General features: G+C 51.1%; 1 protein-coding gene across 3 annotated transcripts; it reads right to left on the reverse strand.

Annotated features, from left to right (window-relative positions):
• Window positions 1-312: 312 nt before the first annotated feature.
• SLC2A10 (solute carrier family 2 member 10) lies at window positions 313-17148 on the reverse strand. Of its 3 annotated transcripts, XM_068565680.1 has the most exons (4): window positions 9722-13648; window positions 8908-9030; window positions 6422-6557; window positions 313-2446 (listed from the first exon to the last, which is right to left on the reverse strand). In XM_068565680.1, the coding sequence occupies exons 1-4, from the start codon at window positions 11100-11102 to the stop codon at window positions 2368-2370; spliced, it is 1719 nt and encodes a 572-aa protein (XP_068421781.1). In that variant the 5' UTR covers window positions 11103-13648; the 3' UTR covers window positions 313-2367. The 3 variants fall into 3 exon arrangements, with proteins under 3 accessions (XP_068421781.1, XP_068421780.1, XP_068421779.1); XM_068565679.1 differs by lacking the exons at window positions 313-2446; window positions 6422-6557 and adding an exon at window positions 16776-17148 and having other exon boundaries at window positions 9011-9292; window positions 9722-11005; XM_068565678.1 differs by lacking the exons at window positions 313-2446; window positions 6422-6557 and having other exon boundaries at window positions 9011-9292; window positions 9722-13652.
• Window positions 17149-17971: the final 823 nt, after the last annotated feature.

The following is a 17971-nucleotide window of genomic DNA, read 5'->3' on the forward strand; positions in this document are numbered from 1 at the left end:
CATCCCCCACCTGATCTATGAGTTTATGACCCTGAACAAAAAAGAGGAGAATCCACCCTAAGACTAGAAGAGCATTCTCCTAGGCTGATAGGAAAGGAGAACTGAGACGGTTTGGGGCTCCCTGGGGAGAGAATTAGATCTGAAGGGGCCAAAAGGACAGCTGTAAGCAGTGATGGGCTGGTAAATGTTTAATAACTGCTCTCCAGGGAAAAAATGGTGTGTGTGTGTGTGTGTGTGTGTGTGTAAATTTTACTGGAATAAAGGATGTGTTTGTTGCACAGAATTGACAAATTTACAAATAATAATAAACACTTTATTGTAAATACTCTTTATTGTAAATGCCATCTAGCCAATTAATTCTCACAGAAATGTTTTTGTTGATTTTTCTGCCAACCTCTTGATTCCAAAGCCAACTGTCACTGCAATTTAGCCATGATTTAACAAAATTAGACCACGAAGAAATGCTTGACAACAATACGACTCAGCAAAGAAGTTGCTGACATCACTGAAGCATGAATGCAGTTCTGACATGAATGCTAGTTGAAATTTTTGTTCGTGTTAATGAATAAGACGGAAGTAAAACAACAAAGACGTGTGTCCAGACTCCTTCACCAGTGACATGAGTCACTTGTTGGCTGAACTGGATAATAATCCCCTCCATTTTTTGTGCCATTCACAATGTATCGACTACAGACAGAACACACTGTTAAGTTTAATTTACATTATTAACATTGTATCCATCACATTCTTAAGACTGGACAATCAACAAAACGACAAATCAAGCCCTGATCTGTGGTGTTCCCCAGTCCCTGTGGTGCAAATACACTCCCCGTGGATCACTGAAGACCTGGCAAGGGATGGGCAGTGCCCTTACCCCACGTTCCTCATGCGATGCAATAGGTATAAATTACCTTAAGAGCACAGATGAGAGCAAAATGTAGTAAAATAAGGAAGTGATGAGTTTTTAGTATGTATTACCTCAGTTTTAATATAATTTATTTAAGTATAAATTTAAATAATTTAATTTTTTAGCAGCTGTGTTTAACAACGAGCTTGCAAAACTCCTGAAAATTTAACAGTCAGCTCTCACAAGCCAGCACAAGCCAGCTCCAACACACCACCGGATCTAAGGGAAGTATCTAGAAATGAGAGGCAAGGACTCAGGGGAGGCCAGAGTCCTGTGGGAGAGGAGCTACTTGCTCAGTCTCCATCTGACTTACCCCTTGGGCGGGGGGTGACCCTTTACAATGTCCCAAAGGTGGGGACCTGGGTATTGAGGGTGAGCAGAAATCCCGTCCATCCTGACCAGCTGAATGGGACCAAATGAAGACCCTCCTGATGGGAGACAGACGTTAAATACACCCCTGGGGGCATAGTCATCCCCATTCTGTAGATGTGGAAACTGAGGCTTAAGGGAGTTGTTACTTATCCAGGGTCACTAGCTGCCAAGAGGTGGAGGCCACACCGACAACCAGGTTAGTTAGCTCCCAGACCCATCTCCTTTCTGCAGAGTCCTCCTGCGCCATCCTGGAAACAGCTCCTGGAGCTCATGACCTGCACTATGATGGTCCTTGGATTTTAGTGCACACAACTCTGGAATTCCGTTCACCTTTCCCCTAATTAAAACCTATATTCCTGAAAGAGATGACTAGCAACTTGAGAGCAGGGCCCATGCTGAATATCTGTGGTATTGCCAGCACTTAGAATTCCAGCTCATTGGCATCAGAAGAGATCTTAAGAACCGCCTGGTTCAGAGCCCCCATTGTACATACAGGGAAAGCTGAGATCCCCAGTCAGACAGCAAGAACACCAGCAGCCTCAGGAGTAGAACTCCTACCAACCATCTGAGTTGCTGGTGAATGACAAATATTCTGGGTAAGAGAATTAGAGGGGTTGAACAAAACGAGATCTGAGAGCCAAAGAGCAGGCTTCCCCCTCCCCAGAAAGTCCCAACCAGATGGAAAAAGAGAGCAGAGAATATGGTACCCCCAGCTGGATTTAGGGGTGATTCCAGGAGAGACTTTCTGCCAGGGTGGTACCCTCGAGATTCTTTGAGAAAGCCCATGGAGCAACGAAGTCTCCATAAGATGTTTTCATCATAAGTTCATTACTGCAGAGATGCGCAGAGTCAGTGGGGAAACTGAGGCAGGAAGGCAGAGCCTCAGGAACCCTCAGAGCCTGAGACTCCACCTGAAGACTTTTGAGTTCTCAGATTTTCATCCCTTTCGCCCCAGCAAAACAGACCTCTTCCGGAGCAGGGGTGCCTCTTGAAGGACCACCTAGAACTTGTGCTCTGGCACCCAGGCAAGCAGGAAGCTGAAGACTATCTGCTAAAGCCATGGTTCCAGCATTTTCCAGATGGACTCCTCAGGAGGCCGCAGAGGCCTCAATTCGGCTGTACTGGATGCCAGCCAAGCTCTGCCTGTGGCCAAAGCTCAGGGCGAACCTGGAGAGCAGAGAGTAAGTGGGGTCAGAGGGTGACAGGGCCTGGTGGCCTTCCCCGGGGGTGATGGGAGTGGACCATACATGGGATCCCCATCCGATCCCCACCCCACTCCTACCTGACCCTTCCTGCTTCCTGCCTTAACGCGCACTTCCATCTTCTGGACCACCCAGCTGCTCCCCCTGGTCTTCCTGTGTCCACCCACGCCTCCTACAGCCGGTTCTCTTCTTCACAGGACTGACCTTTCTAAGCACGAAGACCAACTCCTGTCACTCCTGCTGAGAAGTGACGTCATGCTCAGCCTCAGGTCCAAGCCCCTCTCTGCAGCCGGCCTCTCCCGTGTCACCGCCCTCCCGTCCCAGCTTCCCATTCCACCCCGGCCACATGGGTCTCCTTCTCGCTCTTCAAAACCCCCAACTTGTTCCCACCTCGGGGCCTTTGCTCTGGCTGTTCCCTCTGCCTAGAACACTCTCTTCCAGCTCTTGGAAAAGATGGCCTTTTCTCATTATTCAGGTCTCAGCTCAATTGTCACCTCTTCGCAGACGCCTTCGTTGAGCATCCTTTCATTCATTCACTAGAGCTAGAGTCACTGCTGGCCTGTCATGGACCAAGCACTGTTCTAGGCCCTGGGAATAGAGCAGTGAACGTAACAGGTACACAAAAATGTCCTTCAATGTCATGAAGAGCTCACGCTCAACTTGTGTCATTAATGTACCCATGGTACACTTGGACCCTAGCTAAAGAAATGGAAAGCTCCACACTGCCCCCTGTTCACACTGTTCACTCTCTGACAGTTAACCTGCCTTATTTTCCTCATGATATAAACTCCACTCTCATTTATCTTATTCATGCATTTGGGTGTTCTGTAATCCATCTCTCCCCTTTGCATTAAAATGTAACTTCCTCCTCAGTCCAGAGACACGGTGTCTCTTGGTCACAGGTCAGTCCCCTGAGCCTAGTACAGTGCCTGGCTCCTAGCTGGCACTTGGAAATATTTGCTGAAAGTGAATGAACAGATTCCTGAGAAATTGGGATAAAAGATTTTTGAAAACTCTTTTGGTGATCATATCACCCTGGGAATGGAAAGGTCTCTTCTGAACCCAAGTAACCTGATGTGAAAGGGAAAGGAACATGCTTATGGCACTCAATGGCCACTGATGGCAAGGGGGTCTGAGCCCCTCGGTTGCTAATGTCTCTCTAAAGGAGCAGAGGAAACAGACCGTTAAGCTGAAGGTCCCCATTTCCAACAAGCACATCTGCAGCATGAGGACACGAATAGGAGTAAACCCCACAGCAGTGGATGGTGGCTCCATCCAGCTTCCATTCTCTCGTCTCCTTGGGGCTCTAGGTCTCCTCTGTTGAATGTGATCTTCATAGGACTGTCAATAGAGGAGCCTTGCCCTATCCTGGCCAAGTTGGAGGTTAGGGGGGTGGGCACATAAACCAGGCTTAGCCAATCAGACTCTCTCCTGGGAATGTGGTTCTTTTAGGGAGCAACACAGCACTGAGAACAGTTGGTGCTGGAAGGAGGGTCCCATTAGTGCTTTCTTGCAAGATCTCTGGAGCTTCCCGTGTCCCCATGCTCCCCACGGTTGAGTTTCTTTCTCTCTCTGTGGCCTCTGATATCAGGGGCCCCCTGAACGGTAAGGACTGGAGTGATGACTCACCCAGCCAAAGTTGGCTGCAGACCCAGCCAAAGCCCCTAACTTCCTGTCTTTTCCTGAGGCTGTAGAAGATCCAGCCTGCTTTCCCCAAGGTCTGGCCCAGGCTCCTGAGTCCCCAGGTCCAGCTCAGTGTTCCCCTGAGCTGCAATTCCCTCCTGCCTCACCCTAAAGCTGGCTTCTGCCTGCCTTTCTGCCCCCTTAGCTTCTTATTCTAGAGGAAGGATCTGGAATCTTCTCCCAAGAAAGCCGGTATGGCAGAGATTCCAGGTGGCTCCTAGTATCTGTTCCTCCTTTATGTCTAGTAACAGCACCCTCGATGTTTAGGTGAGCACATGACACCCAGATTAAAGACCATGTTTTTCAGCCGCCCCTGCATGTGGATGTGGCTAAGTTCCGTCCAAAGGGTTGTAGGTGGAAGTGACGTGTGGATCTTTCAGGTGTGTCCTCCTCCTCCCCTTCCCTCTTTCAGGGATGTGGTGGCTCCCACGGGCCATGTGGAAAAGTTTACACTGAAGAGATGGCAGAGCAACAAGAGAGAAGGAGCCTGGGGCCCTGGATGACCTCTTGAAGCACAGCTTCAACGCCAGCCCCGGACCCCCTATATTCAGACTATTCCAAGCAGCCAAATCTGTCTCCTAACGAATATGGCTGGACTGCTGAGGGCCCCGCAGAAGGTGTCATGCAACAAACTGGGAGTGTGCGGCTGGCAGAGAACACTCTGGGGTGGGGTGGACCAGGTTTGAAGTTTCACATGGACTCGTTCTGCATCCCTTTGGGAGCCAGGTTGGGGCTTGGCAGGAAGCTGCAGGGAGGCAAGTTCCAACTCACCATTAGAATGATTTACCGTTTTAATTTGTTAGGGCCTCCCAGGAATAGAATGGGCAGTCAGACGCTGGTGACTCCCTTTACGATAAGAGGCAACCTGGGGCATTTGCCAAGGATGCTTAGGATTATGGTGGTTTCAGGTCCCTTCTGACACCCCCCAGTACTCTTTATTTCAACAGCCCGAAGTCCCTGATGCTAAGATTTTGAACTCCTGTCTAGGACCTACAGACCTTATGTGATCTAGCTCCTACCCACTTGGCCAATCTGATCTTCTCTCCTCCTCCCCTCCCTCCTTGCTCCCTCTGATCCAGCCACACTGGCTTCCTCGTTGTTCCTTGCATGTGCCAGATACACTCCCAACCTCAGGGTCTTTGCACCTGCTGTTCCCTCTACGTGGAAGGCTCGCCCTGCCTCATCTTTACGTGGCTGCCTCCTTCTCATTAACTTAAATGGCACCTATGCAGGGCGTCCCTCTCTGACCACCCACTCTGATTTAGCCACAACCCTGTGCCCCTCTGTCTCCCTCTCCACCAACAAGACCCTCTCAATGTATTTTGTTCTGTTTCCTTTTCTTCCAGCTACTCACCACTAACTGAAATGCTTTTGTTGCTGCATTCATTGGCTTATTTATTTTCTGTTCCCCTCCCCTACTAGAATGGAAGTTCCGTGAGGACAAGGACCTTCTCTATCTTATTTTCAGACACATTTCCTATGGCCCAGAACACCGTGTGGTATTTTTTTTTTTTTTAATTTTGTCCTTTAAGTGACTATTTTCTTATTTATTTATTTATTTATTTATTTATTTATGGCTGTGTTCGGTCTTCGTTTCTGTGCGAGGGCTTTCTCCAGTTGCGGCAAGCGGGGACCACTCTTCATCGCGGTGCGCGGGCCTCACTATCGCGGCCTCTCCTGTTGCGGAGCACAGGCTCCAGATGCGCAGGCTCAGTAATTGTGGCTCACGGGCCCAGTTGCTCCGTGGCATGTGGGATCTTCCCAGACCAGGGCTCGAACCCATGTCCCCTGCATTGGCAGGCAGATTCTCAACCACTGCGCCACCAGGGAAGCCCCACCGTGTGGTATTTTAACACCCACTGAATGAGTAGATTATGCTCACAGTTCTTTGTGTGTGATTCAAAAGGCCATGATTATAATATTTTGTTTCTCCGAGCTTCCATGACTCCAAGATTCTGTGGTTTTAGGATCTAACTATTCTAACCTCCTATGAGTCCATAACTGCATGATTTTTAAATTCCTATGAGCTGAGCTCAAAGTCAAATAAAACTCTGCTGTAGGAAGACACAAAACAACTCAAGGAAAAGAATTCATGTATGAAGATAGGACAAAACTCACTGTATCCAGGCAGTAAGAACAACAGGAAGAGAAGAAAAACACTCTTTTGCAAAGGGAAAGTGTAATGACTAAAATCCTGAAGCAAAGTGCTCAGGGTTTGATGCCACTCTTCCCCCCAGGCCAGCCCTGGCCCCCTTACCGTCTCTTCTGGAATTGCTGGTCTATCTCTGTCAGCGACTGGCCTTTTGTTTCAGGGACAAAAAAATAGATGAAGCCCAGGCCGAAGACAGCAGTCAGCCCGTAGAGCAGGAAGGTCCAGGACAAGCCAATGGCACCTGGGAAAAACGGGGTGGGAGTGTGGGCAGGGCACAGCCTGGGCCAACTCCTCAAACACTGAAAATCAGTTCACCCAAAGCAGATCCTCTAGATGGTAGATTTGCAGTATGACTAACACGCTGTCAGATAAAAGTACCTTAAAGCAGGAGTAGGACTGGTTGTCCCAGAGGCAGGCAAAGGGCCAGGGCCCAAATCCACAAACATCTAGGACATGGTGTCTTTATGGGAAAGCCCGCTCACCCACTCACCCACACCCGAAATACTAGCCAGAGGTGCACACTTGGCACCTGAAAATGTGCATGGAGGGAAAATGACATCCACCTCAGCAGCCAAACAGCTGCGGGGGCAGCTTTGGCAAAGCTCAGCTCCAAAAAACCATCCTCAGAAATTCCATGAACTGGTTTTTCAATGAATGAAGCATTCAGCCAATTTGGCGTGTGACTGGTTTGCGAGAGAAGGCAGAAGCCTCAGCTCCATCCAGAAGGCTGTGGAGGCAGAAGCACTAATTATGTTTCAGACACCATTCTCACCTCTAACAGCCAGGGCCACACCTCCTCCAAGCAGCCACCCTTAACCAGCTTGACCTCCACTTAATCCTTATACCAGCAGAGAGAGTGCTGGGCTGGGAGAAGGAAGACGGGGTTCTAGTCTTCTAACTAACTGCCTGGCTAGACTTGGGAAGGACGTATTTCCCAGTCTGTGAGATGAGGATGATAGGGATATGATACAGTTCTAATAAGCCCTCCCTCCCTCCCTCCTCCCCTCTCTCCTTCCCTCCCTCCCTCTTTCCCTCCCTTCCTTCCTTCCCTCCTTCCTCTCTCTTTCTCACTCATTCATCCCACATAAAAGGGATGCTTGAAGACTAAGGCACCAGGGAGAAGCTTGGACTCCCAAAGACTGTGTATGGGAGACAGGCACGGTGGCTGGGTTATTCTACCAGCATTTCCCACAGTCCCCCAGGGCTCCTCCTTTGAAGAGGAAACACTTGGGCACGGGAAATGGGAAAATAACTAAACCCTAAGAACTGTGCCTTGGGGCCCCGCAGTGAAGGAGCCCAGCCCACTTTGGCCTCGATGACCACTGGCCTTGGGTCAGGAACATCCTCAGAATCTCAGAGACCCTTCCCTGGTGTTCTGGGCCTATATAATTCCCACCTGACCCCATCACTGCCCAGACTGGGTCTGAAGGCTAGTCAGGAAGAGAAGACGTCACCCAAACTAGATCTGAGAAGACCTTCCTGCTGGCAGGTGGGCATGACCCAGTTTAAGCTGGTTTAGAACAAAACAAAAAGGTTGTGGCTCCTGCATCTGCTGGTCTCAGACACATTCTCTCCAGGGCTGGGGTAGACCTTCGCCTCTTATCTGGCCTGGAGAATTTTACAGCATGTCTGAGGGTTCTGGATGTTGTCAGACACTTCCGTGGAGCCTCTGCACAAAGTTTTATTTGAAGAATAGTTCTGCTGCAAAAAAAAAATTTTAACTCCTCTGCTTTAAGAGTGGAAACTTTCAGCTACAGAGAGGAAAATGGACTTGTCTCGATGGGGGCACACTCAGGACTCCCAAATCCCCATCCCCCCACCACCAATCGGAGATGGCTTCCTGGACAGAGGAGAACTGGATGCTTCAGCTCTAACCCCCCTTCAGCCTCAACTCCCAGGCTGTCAATAAAGCCAACCCCCCGCAGCTGATGGGGCCTGGAATGAAGTAGAAAGCTCACAGATCATATCTTCTGTTGTCTTTGTCTCCCAGCCCTCCTTTTCCTTGTTCTAGCCCCTCAATTTTCATTTGGGGCACCCTCCCCCAACTCTCAGTCCATGCAGTTGGGTGGGGCTGTCCGTCCTCCCCTTCCCCGGGTCTCCAGAGTGGGTATATGGCCCCAGGCCTGGGCATCAGACTATTCAAGCCCTCCAGACACAGTGATTGGGTCAGGGATGGGCACGTGATCTTGCTGAGCCAATGAGAATCAGCCCCAGGACATGAGTGACAGCCACTGAGAAAGACATGCTCTCCTTCCCCGAGGCTGCCAAGATGAAGAGACCCGCTCGTGGTCATCTTTGCATGGAGGTGGGTCTGCCTGGGAATGAAGCCCACAGCACAGGAGGCAGAGCCAAGAGAGCATGAAAGCTGGCCCACAGTTTTGTTGAAACCTCTGGATCAGTGGTGCTTGAAGCAAACTACCCTCCTCTTTTCATGATTTAAGACAAAAATATTACCTTTCGTTCACAAACTGGTTTGCATGGGGTTTTCTGTGACTTATACCTGAACGATATGGAGGCCCAGGCTCTGTCTGGAGGCAGTTGTTTCTGGATCTTGAAGGAACCGGGCCAAGGAATTAGGTCAGAGGACTCACCGATGAGGTCAAGGAAGGAGAGGCTGATGAAGAGGTTGGCAGCCCAGTTGAAGCTGTTGCAGAAGGCAAAGGCTCGCCCTCGGATCTCCACGGGGTAAATCTCGCTGAGGACAAGCCAGGTCACTAGGACAGGAGAGCAGGGAGGACTCGTAGGCTGCAGCTGGGACCCGGGGCCTGGCACCCACGGTCCAGCGGGCAGCCCCTCAACAATGTGACTCAAGCAGAGTTTCAGGCCCCTGACCCCCAGCTCTCCCCACTGCTTCCCCCACAAGGTAAGGGCTGTAAGAATCCCTATAGAGGGACCAGCAGTTGAAGCCGTTGCAGAAGGCAAAGGCTCGCCCTCGGATCTCCACGGGGTAAATCTCGCTGAGGACAAGCCAGGTCACTAGCACAGGAGAGCAGGGAGGACTCTTAGGCTGCAGCTGGGTTTTCCCAGAAAACTGAGGGGTTTCCCGGGACATCAGACTTTCAGTGTCCTGGGCAAACCGGGATGGTTGGTCACCCTATTCATTAAATTCCTTTCCAGCTAAACCCTTCTGAGTGAGCTATCCAGGGGCACATTCTGGTTTTATGAGGCCTGAAGCTTAGACAATTTGGGGCCTTTATAAGAAAGAAAATATTACAAACATAAATTAGGCCTCTGCCCTCGGAAGAAGTACCTCCAGGGAAGCAAGGAGCCCTGAAATCTGAATTCATTGTTCTCATGGTCAAGCCACCTCTAGTCCCTCTGAGACCCTGACGGATTCGATCCCCAGGCTTCCCACTAGGAGAGGTGGAAGGCTCCAGAGTTACCTGCAAGAGAACTCCCACTTACCTGGTCCAAAGCCAAAGGAGAAGGCGCTCACAAAGAGCATCATGCAGACCAGTGCGGTCCAGTGCAGCAGGGCATGCTCAGGGGCAGGAGAAGGGGGTGCAGCGGGCGCGATGCTTAGGGCTGGCAGAGGAAGGGCAGTGGGGTCCCCAGCTCCCGGATGAGGCTTGGTTTTCTCAGAGGTTGACAAGACTGGCCGCCCTGGGCTCTGGTCGGTCATTGGCCGCAGAGGTGGAGCCAAGCCCCTGGGCAGGCCAGAGTCTCCAGGGAGGCCTGACAGCCTAGTGGCATTGGGCATGGCCAGGCAACTTGGGCCTGAGTCCATGGGCACAGCAAAGCTGACAAGGCCGATGCCGCTGACCGACAGGGCCATGAGGGCACAGCCAGCGAGTAACAGGGCCCTGCGGCCCGCTCGGTCCACCAGCCCCATGGCGGTCAGGGTGGCCGCCACCTTCACCGCGCCGAGCCCCACGGAGGCCAGCACAGCCGAGGAGGCCCCACGGAAGCCGACTGAATGGAAGATGGTGGAGGCGTAGCACAGCACGTTGGGCTGCCCTGTTAGCTGCTGGAAAAGCACCAGCCCCAGCCCCACCGTGGTCCGGCCTCGCATGTTATCCCTGGTCCTGAAGAGGTCCAGGAAGGAATATCTTGGCCTCCCCAGGTCCAGCTTCGTGGCCTCGCCTCCCTGGAGGGGGATGAGGTCCCTGTGGGCTGCAGCATCAGCTGTACCAGGGGGGAGGAGGAGGAGGCTGAGGGACTGCAGGAGAGCAGGTGCAGTGGCCCAGCCAAACATATGCCTCCAGCCCCAGAGGGCACCGGCCAGCGCGTAGTTGAGTGCATAGGAGAGCAGGATGCCCACGGTGATGCCTGCCTCGTAGAGGGACACCAGCACTCCCCGCTGCCGTGGCCCAACCAGCTCTGACACGTAGATACAGCAGGCCATGGAAGAGAGGGAGATGGCAAAGCCAGCCACTGAGCGGCCCAGGACCAGCCACGTCAGGGAGCTGGCCAGGCTCAGGCTCAGGCTGCCTGCCAACAGCACCAAGTTGCTCCCGAGGATGGCTTGCTTCCTGCCATAGCGGTCGATGAGGAAGCCCCCTACCAGGGAGGCAAGGAGAGCCCCCAGGAGCAGACTGCCCACCAGGAGCTCCTGTTCCGAGCAGCTTAGCCCAAAGTCAAGCTGAAGTGGCAGTAGGGCACCCGATATGACTGCCAGTTCATAGCCAAAGGTCAGGCCACCCAGCAAAGACACAGAGGCACACAGGGGCAGGAAGAGTGAGGGTCGGCCTGGAAAACAAAAGTGACAGGGACAGAGTCCAGAATGTTTCCTGCCAGAGCATCCATCCAACCTCCTCTCCCTCTGTCCACCCCTCCATCTCTCCATCTATTCACTCATCCATTCATGTATCCTTCTACTACATCCATCCATCTATTCATTTATTCATCCATCCATCCATCCATTCATCATCCATTTCTTGCTTTGTCCGTCCATCCTTCCATCTATCTAATCCACCCATTCACCCATTTATCCACATACCCACGCACGCATGCATCCACCCATTTGTTCACTTCTTCCTTCATTCCATCCATTTCTCCATCTCTCCATCCATCCATCCATTCATCCACTTCTTCCTTCATCCATTTCTCCCTCCAACCTTCCTTCTATCCATCTACTTCACCCATCCACCCATCCACTCCTTCCTTCATCCATCCACTCCATTCATTCACCCATCTATTTACTAATCAATCTATCCACCCAGCCCTTCATCATTCACTCCTCCATCCATCTATCTACTCCCTCCACCACATTTTCATCCATTCATTGGCCCATTTATCTACCCCTTAATTCACCCAAACATCCATCCATTTTTTGATCCATCTATCCACGCATCTTTGCATTCCATCCCTTATTTACCCAGACACACACCCATCCATTCATGCATCCATCCAATCATTCCAAAATTTATCTGGCATCTACAACACACCAGGCAGTGTTCTTGGGGACTGCAATACAATGGTGTTTTCAAAGATCTGACATTCTAGTAGAAAAAGGCAAATGATAAATGAATTAATATATAATATAATTTCAGGTGGTGATGGGTGTCATTTAAAAAAAAAAAAAGGCAGAGAAGGGAACTCCCTGGCAGTCCAGTGTTTAAGACTCCACGCTCCCATTGCAGGGGGCGTGGGTTCGATCCCTGGTCAGGGAACTAGATCCCCCATACATGACGCAACTAAGAGTTCGCCTGCTCCAACTAAGGAGCCCATGTGCTACAACTAAGACCCGTGCAACCAAATAAATAAATATTTTAAAAAATAAAAAAATAAAACTACTTTCTGTGTATTCTTGGATTAAGTAAATGAAGAAATATATTAAGAATGATGGAAGCTATGTTTAAAAAAAGTAAAATAAAATGTGGCCAATGTGATTAAGGAACTGCGTTTTTAATTTATATTTAATTTTAATTAAGTGTGAAAATAGCCGCATGTGGCCAGGAGCTACCATATTGGCAGAACAGTTAAACAGGTTGCTCTTAATTTTTAATTCACATACGTAAACAAATATTTCTGGAAGCGTCAGGAGTAATCATGTATCTGTCTCACCCATCCCCACCCTAGACCTGACAAGAAGATTCATAACATTATAGCCAGATTTATGGAGTGTTTGATCTGGCCCAGGCACTGCTTTGAGCACTTTTAGTGTTAATAGCTCATTTAATTCTCACCACAACTTTATGAGGTGGGCTTTTGTATTATTTATGAATGAGTAAACTGATCATCAGAGACTTGCCTAAGGTCAAGAGTAGTGAGTAGCTGTGTCTAGATTCAAAGCCAGGTGGTCTGGCTCCACAATCCCTGCCCTTAACCACTCCATTATTATACCTTGGCATAATAAGATTTCACCCTGTTCTCTTACTTCTACCTCGCTCCATCTATGTTAGGCAATTTTTGTGCAGGGGGGAGGAGTTTCATGGGTAGAGGAATCACCCCCCACTTTCTGCTCACCCTTCTCCCCATCACCTCTGCCCGCCAGGGAATAGCCCCCTACCACTCCCTGGCTGGCCTTGTCCTTCCTCTTCATGACCATCAGTAAATACCCTGGGGAGATTATGCTGCCCAGGTCCTGCCCCTTCTTCACCTCCCTCTGCCCCACCTCCCTCGGTTTCTGGAGTTTACTGCCAGAAGGGAAGGTTCTTCCAGGCCATGTGAGGTAATCAAGTGAAAACACAGAATTTTTCTGCCATTTCCTGGGCTCTTCTTGAGGTGAATGGGAACCCAGCCAAAGGGCTCACAGGCAAAGCTGACTGTCCACAGGTTCTGCTGGAAAATGCAGCAGTACAGGTTCAGGTCACAGTGGTAAGAGCAGAACAGCAAAAATAAAAGTGAGATCAAACAGTAATAATAACAAGTGTCATTGATGGAGTATTTCCTCTCTGCAAAGACTTTAGTTGCCTTCTCTCAATTTATCTTCGTAACAACTCTAGGTGGTACTGCTACAATTATCCCCATTTGACAGATGGGAAAACTAAGGCTCAGAGTGTTCTCACAGCTGGGAAGCAACAGGATCAGGACTCAGACGCTGACCCATCTGACTCCCAAACCCATGCACTTAAGAGCTTTGCTGGATTGACTTCAAGCAAGAAGGGCCGATCAGAGATAGGTGGGGTGTGAGAGAGATCAGGGGCGTAGGGGGCAGATGTGGAGGGGAAATAAAGTTCTCAGGAAAATCCCAAGTCACAAAGCATGGTGAAGTGCTACTGACCCATGGAGCGGTGAAGGACAGCCTCAAATGAGTCAGGGCCGCTAGAAAGATGGGGGAAGAGGATTCTCTTCCTTAAGCTTTCCAAGGCTCCCACCACCTGCTCCATTAAGTCCTAACTCCTTAGCATGACCTCCCAAGCCCTTCATGAGCTGGTGGCCCCAGCCCAACTCCTTGGCCACCTCTCCTCCCCACCCCTGTCCCCACCTCTCCAACACACCCTGCAAACACTGGTTCCCGGCACACACCGTAGATTTTCATGCCACTCTGCCTCTGCATGTGCTGGTCCCTCTCCTGCTCCTCCCATGTTTCCCAAATGCCCACTTATCCTCATCCCGGCTCACCTCCCCAAGGGGCCTCTGGTAATACACGTCTGTTATTTGGCATCAGTCTCACCGGCTCTGTGGGGAGCTGCCCTTCCCTGTCCCATCTTCAACTCTCAGTCTCCGGATCTGGGGTAGAGATGACCTCCCTACTCCACCCCCACCATCCAGCTCCAGAGGTGTGTCCATGACCCAGATCTGATCAGCCAGCAGGTTCCCCGGCCTTGGACAGTGGTGAACGTCACGTGGCTGAACCTGAGCCAGTGAGAGCCAGTCCAGTTCAGGGTGTTTGCTTACTTGGGGTACTGAGCTGGTAGTTTACCTGCCTAGAGCAGCTGGGGGCCATCTCCCCTTGGGAGGGATTCCTGACAACGCTGCCTGAGCCCCTAGATCCAACCATGCCTGAAGCCATGGACTTTTCAGTGACCAATAAATAACCCCCCACTCTTTTTTTTTTTTTTTTGGCTAAGCTAGTTTGAGGGAATCTGTAATTCCTGTACGTCTTCCTCAACTTTCCAAGTCATATTTTTCACTTCCAACCAACTCCGCTTTCTCCTGCATTTGCTCACACCAAGTAATTGAATAAGTGATGTGTTTACCTTATTGAACTGAGCAGGATGGGGACAGAGACTTACTGTCTCTGTGCCTCCAGGGCTCCAGCCCCACCCTGACACCCAAGATGGGCTCAATAAAGCTTCTACTGAGTGAACAAATGACTGAGTCAGGGTCCAGGGCGGTATCTCCACGTCCCATTCCAGGACTGTGTCAGATACATTTGAACTTAATCTACTGCTCAAGAGCAACTGGGGGGATCCTACGATAGCCCAAGTCAGACCACATCATTCTGCGCAGAGCCCCCCAAGGCTCCCACTTCACTCTGAAAAAAAGCCAGTGTCCTGAGAGTGGCCTTCAAGGCCCTGTAGGACCTGCCTCCCTTCACTGGGCTCCAGCCACACCAGCCTCCTTCCCGTTCCTCCTCACTCCAAGCCTGTCTCAGCTCAAGGCTTTTTACCAGGTGTCACCTCTGCCGGGAAAGCCCTTTCCCTCCATCTCAGAGGCCCCAATCCCCCTTCCCTCTGGTCTCTGCTCAAACGTCGCCTTCTTATGAGACCTTCCCTGGCCCTCTACTTAAAAATGCAAACTCCCATGGCACCCAGCACTTCGTATTCCCTTCTCTGCTTGTTTTTCTCCATGGTACTTTCCATCATCTGAAATAACTATATGTTTTACATATTTATTGGGCTCCCCAAGCAGAATGTCAGCCCCAAAGGAACAGGAATTGTTTGTTCGTTCTCAGTTGTCTCCTGATGCTGGGGACAGTTCCTGGCATACAGTAGGCACTCAGTAAGTACTGGTTGAGTAGACAGATGATTGAATGAATGAATGAACTCAGCACATAGGGAATCCAGAGAGAAAGGATCCTGGCTCTTGAGCATCCTGGGGTGGGGGGGGGGTGGTGTCCAGGGCATGGAAGTGGAGTAAATCCTGGCCTCCAAATTAGGGTGGCCTAGCCTGGATTTAGGAACCACTCTCCCTTTCTACGGATTGCCTGTCTAAATATGGTATGTGAAGCTGTCCCACACTGGAGGAAATCCCTCAGTTCTCTAAGCCTCTCACTGTGGAAGGCAGAGCTGCCCAGGGAGAGAATCAAGGGGCAGGTGGAGTGGAAAGAACCCAGGTTTTGGGTGCCCATATCACCAGCTGCAAGTCCCAGGGCACCCTCAGCTGGTGACACTAGAGCAGCATTTCAACCAGAGTCACAATGTATTGGGTCCCTCCCCCACCAGAGACCTGCCATGTCTTCCCCTTAAAATCCAGGGAAAAACCAGGTTTGAAACTGAACCATGCAAATATATTTGGCTTCCAAATGTCCCAACAACAGGTGATACTTACAGAGCAGTCACTGTAACCAACCTCACATCCTTTTCCAGAAGCCATACCTGTATCAGCTGCCTTAATCCCTACAGCAACCCTGTAACACAGGCACTGGTGCCATTCCCATTTTACAGATGAGGCAACTGAGTCACAGAGAGGTAGAGACGTTTGCCTACGGTTGTAAAGTGACAGAGCAGGTTCTGAACTCGGGCAGTCTGACTCCAGAATCTCAATGTTGGGTGTGATAACAAAATAAAAGCTCATGTTAACTGACCATTTACCATGGGCAAGTGGTATATGGAGTAATTAAGTTCATATTCTCACATCATTCACATGGCTCCCCTGTGATAGGGTGTTTTATGGCGACTGTCTTGTAGATGAGGAAACCGAAGGTCAGAGAGCTTAACTACGCTGTCCCAGGTCACGATGCACCCGGGCAAGTGGGAGAAGGAGGGCTGGAACGCAGGTCTTTCTGACCCCAAAATCTATACACAGGGCCACTGAGTCCCCGACCCCTAAACCAATGTCTGCCACATAGTAGGTGGATGAATATTGACCCTTTGATGCTTCCGAATCCAGAGAGAAAAACAGAAACCTTAGTCCCCTGGAGCAACAAAGAAATTCCCTACTCCCCACCCCCCCCCATCTCCCCTCTACTGAGTATCTGGAGAGTAGAGGTTCTGTCTATTTTGTGTAGGGCAGCATCCCCAGGCCTAGAACGGCGCCTGGTGGGAAGTGCTCCGCGAGTGGATGAATGAATTTGCTCCCTTCGGAGCCTCCACTTCTTCATCTGCAGAATAGGAACAATTTCACTCGCTTGCTGGATGCTGTAAGGCTTAAAGCGGTCAGGAGAGGGTCTGGCCCCGAGTAAGCGCCCAGTAGCAAGCAAGGAGCCCTCTCAGGTCACTTTTTCTGGGCAGAAAGGAGCATGGAAGGAAGTGGGCCCACGTCCCTTCCCAGCCACCAGCCAAGGCCTGCTGTCCCGGCTGCCACCCGAGTGGGCTGTATCTGGTCGGGGAGCTGCAGCTCAGGGCAAAGAGTGCGCGCGCAGGGATGGGGTCGCCGGCCTTCCCTGCCCGCAGCGCCGATCGCGACTTACCCATGCTGAGCAGGACTCCGAGGCAAGCTGGGGGCTCTGGGGGCCCGGGCACGCATCCCCCGGCCGAGTCCCCGCCTCCGCCGCCAGACAAACTTTCCGGCCCGCCTCCAGCCTCCGTCCCTCCCTCCCCGCCTGCCCGCCGGCAGCGCAGCTGCCACGTCGGCCAGCCCTGGGCCCCTGTGCCTGGAGGCGGGACAGAGGTGCGCCCTGGAAGTCCCCAGTCTGGCCCGGCCTGGCTGGGACCCCACCCACCGTCATCCCCACTGGGGGGAGGACCCCACAAGTTGTCTTTCCCTGTCCTCCCCGCGGGAAGGAGACTTCCCGATCACTGTGGTCCTCTAGTCTGGCCTCAGACTAGGCCACTAGTCTGGCCTCTTCAGCCAGTGTGTGTGTACAAACACACACACACACACACACACACACACACATACTCATGCATCTACACTGACTCACACATACCCACTTCAGCCGTTCACTCTCCCACATTCATCTTCCATTCACTGGACACTTAGGTTTGGACACGTCCCACCTGCGCTCAGGCAGTGTCCTAGGCCTGGAGGATGGGCTGGGAGAACCAGACAGACAGTTAATTTTGTTCCTCTGGAGTTTACTTTCTGGTGGGGGAAGAAGAAAGATAAATAACCAAAGGAACCAGAGAAATACCAGCTAGTAGTGATAAAGGCCAAGCAGAGAATTAAGCTAGAATGTTGGGTTAGGCAAGCACAGTGGCTGTTTTAGCTGGGGGTGGGCTTGGGAGGGGGTCTCTGGGAAGTCTGCTCTGGGGAGGGGATTTCTGAGCTGAGACCTCAGGTTCCAGACAGAAGGGAGACCAAAGGCAAAGGCCCTGCAGGAAGGAGCTTGGGGAGCATAAAAACAGAAATGAAGCCATAGTGTCTGGAGCACAGGGGTTGACAGGGAGGGTGGAGGGAGATGGGGCCCGAGGCAGGGGTTGGCAAAGCCTAGACCGTTTAAGTCCTTGGGAGGCCAGGATTAGGATGGGATTTTATTCCAACTGACACAGAAATAACTGGGGAGTTCTAGCAGGTTATAGGGAGCAAGGGTGGAAACAGGGGACCACTTGGGAGGCTATTGCAAGGTGAGAGGTGAAGTTGATTTGGACTAAGGTGATAGCAGTGGGGCTGGAGAAAAGTTGGCAGATTGCAGATAGACTTGATAAGGGCTGACAGACAGGGAGA

The sequence above is a fragment of the Eschrichtius robustus genome, chromosome 16 (genome assembly GCF_028021215.1).
Source record: "Eschrichtius robustus isolate mEscRob2 chromosome 16, mEscRob2.pri, whole genome shotgun sequence".
Taxonomy (NCBI): Eukaryota; Metazoa; Chordata; class Mammalia; order Artiodactyla; family Eschrichtiidae; genus Eschrichtius; species Eschrichtius robustus.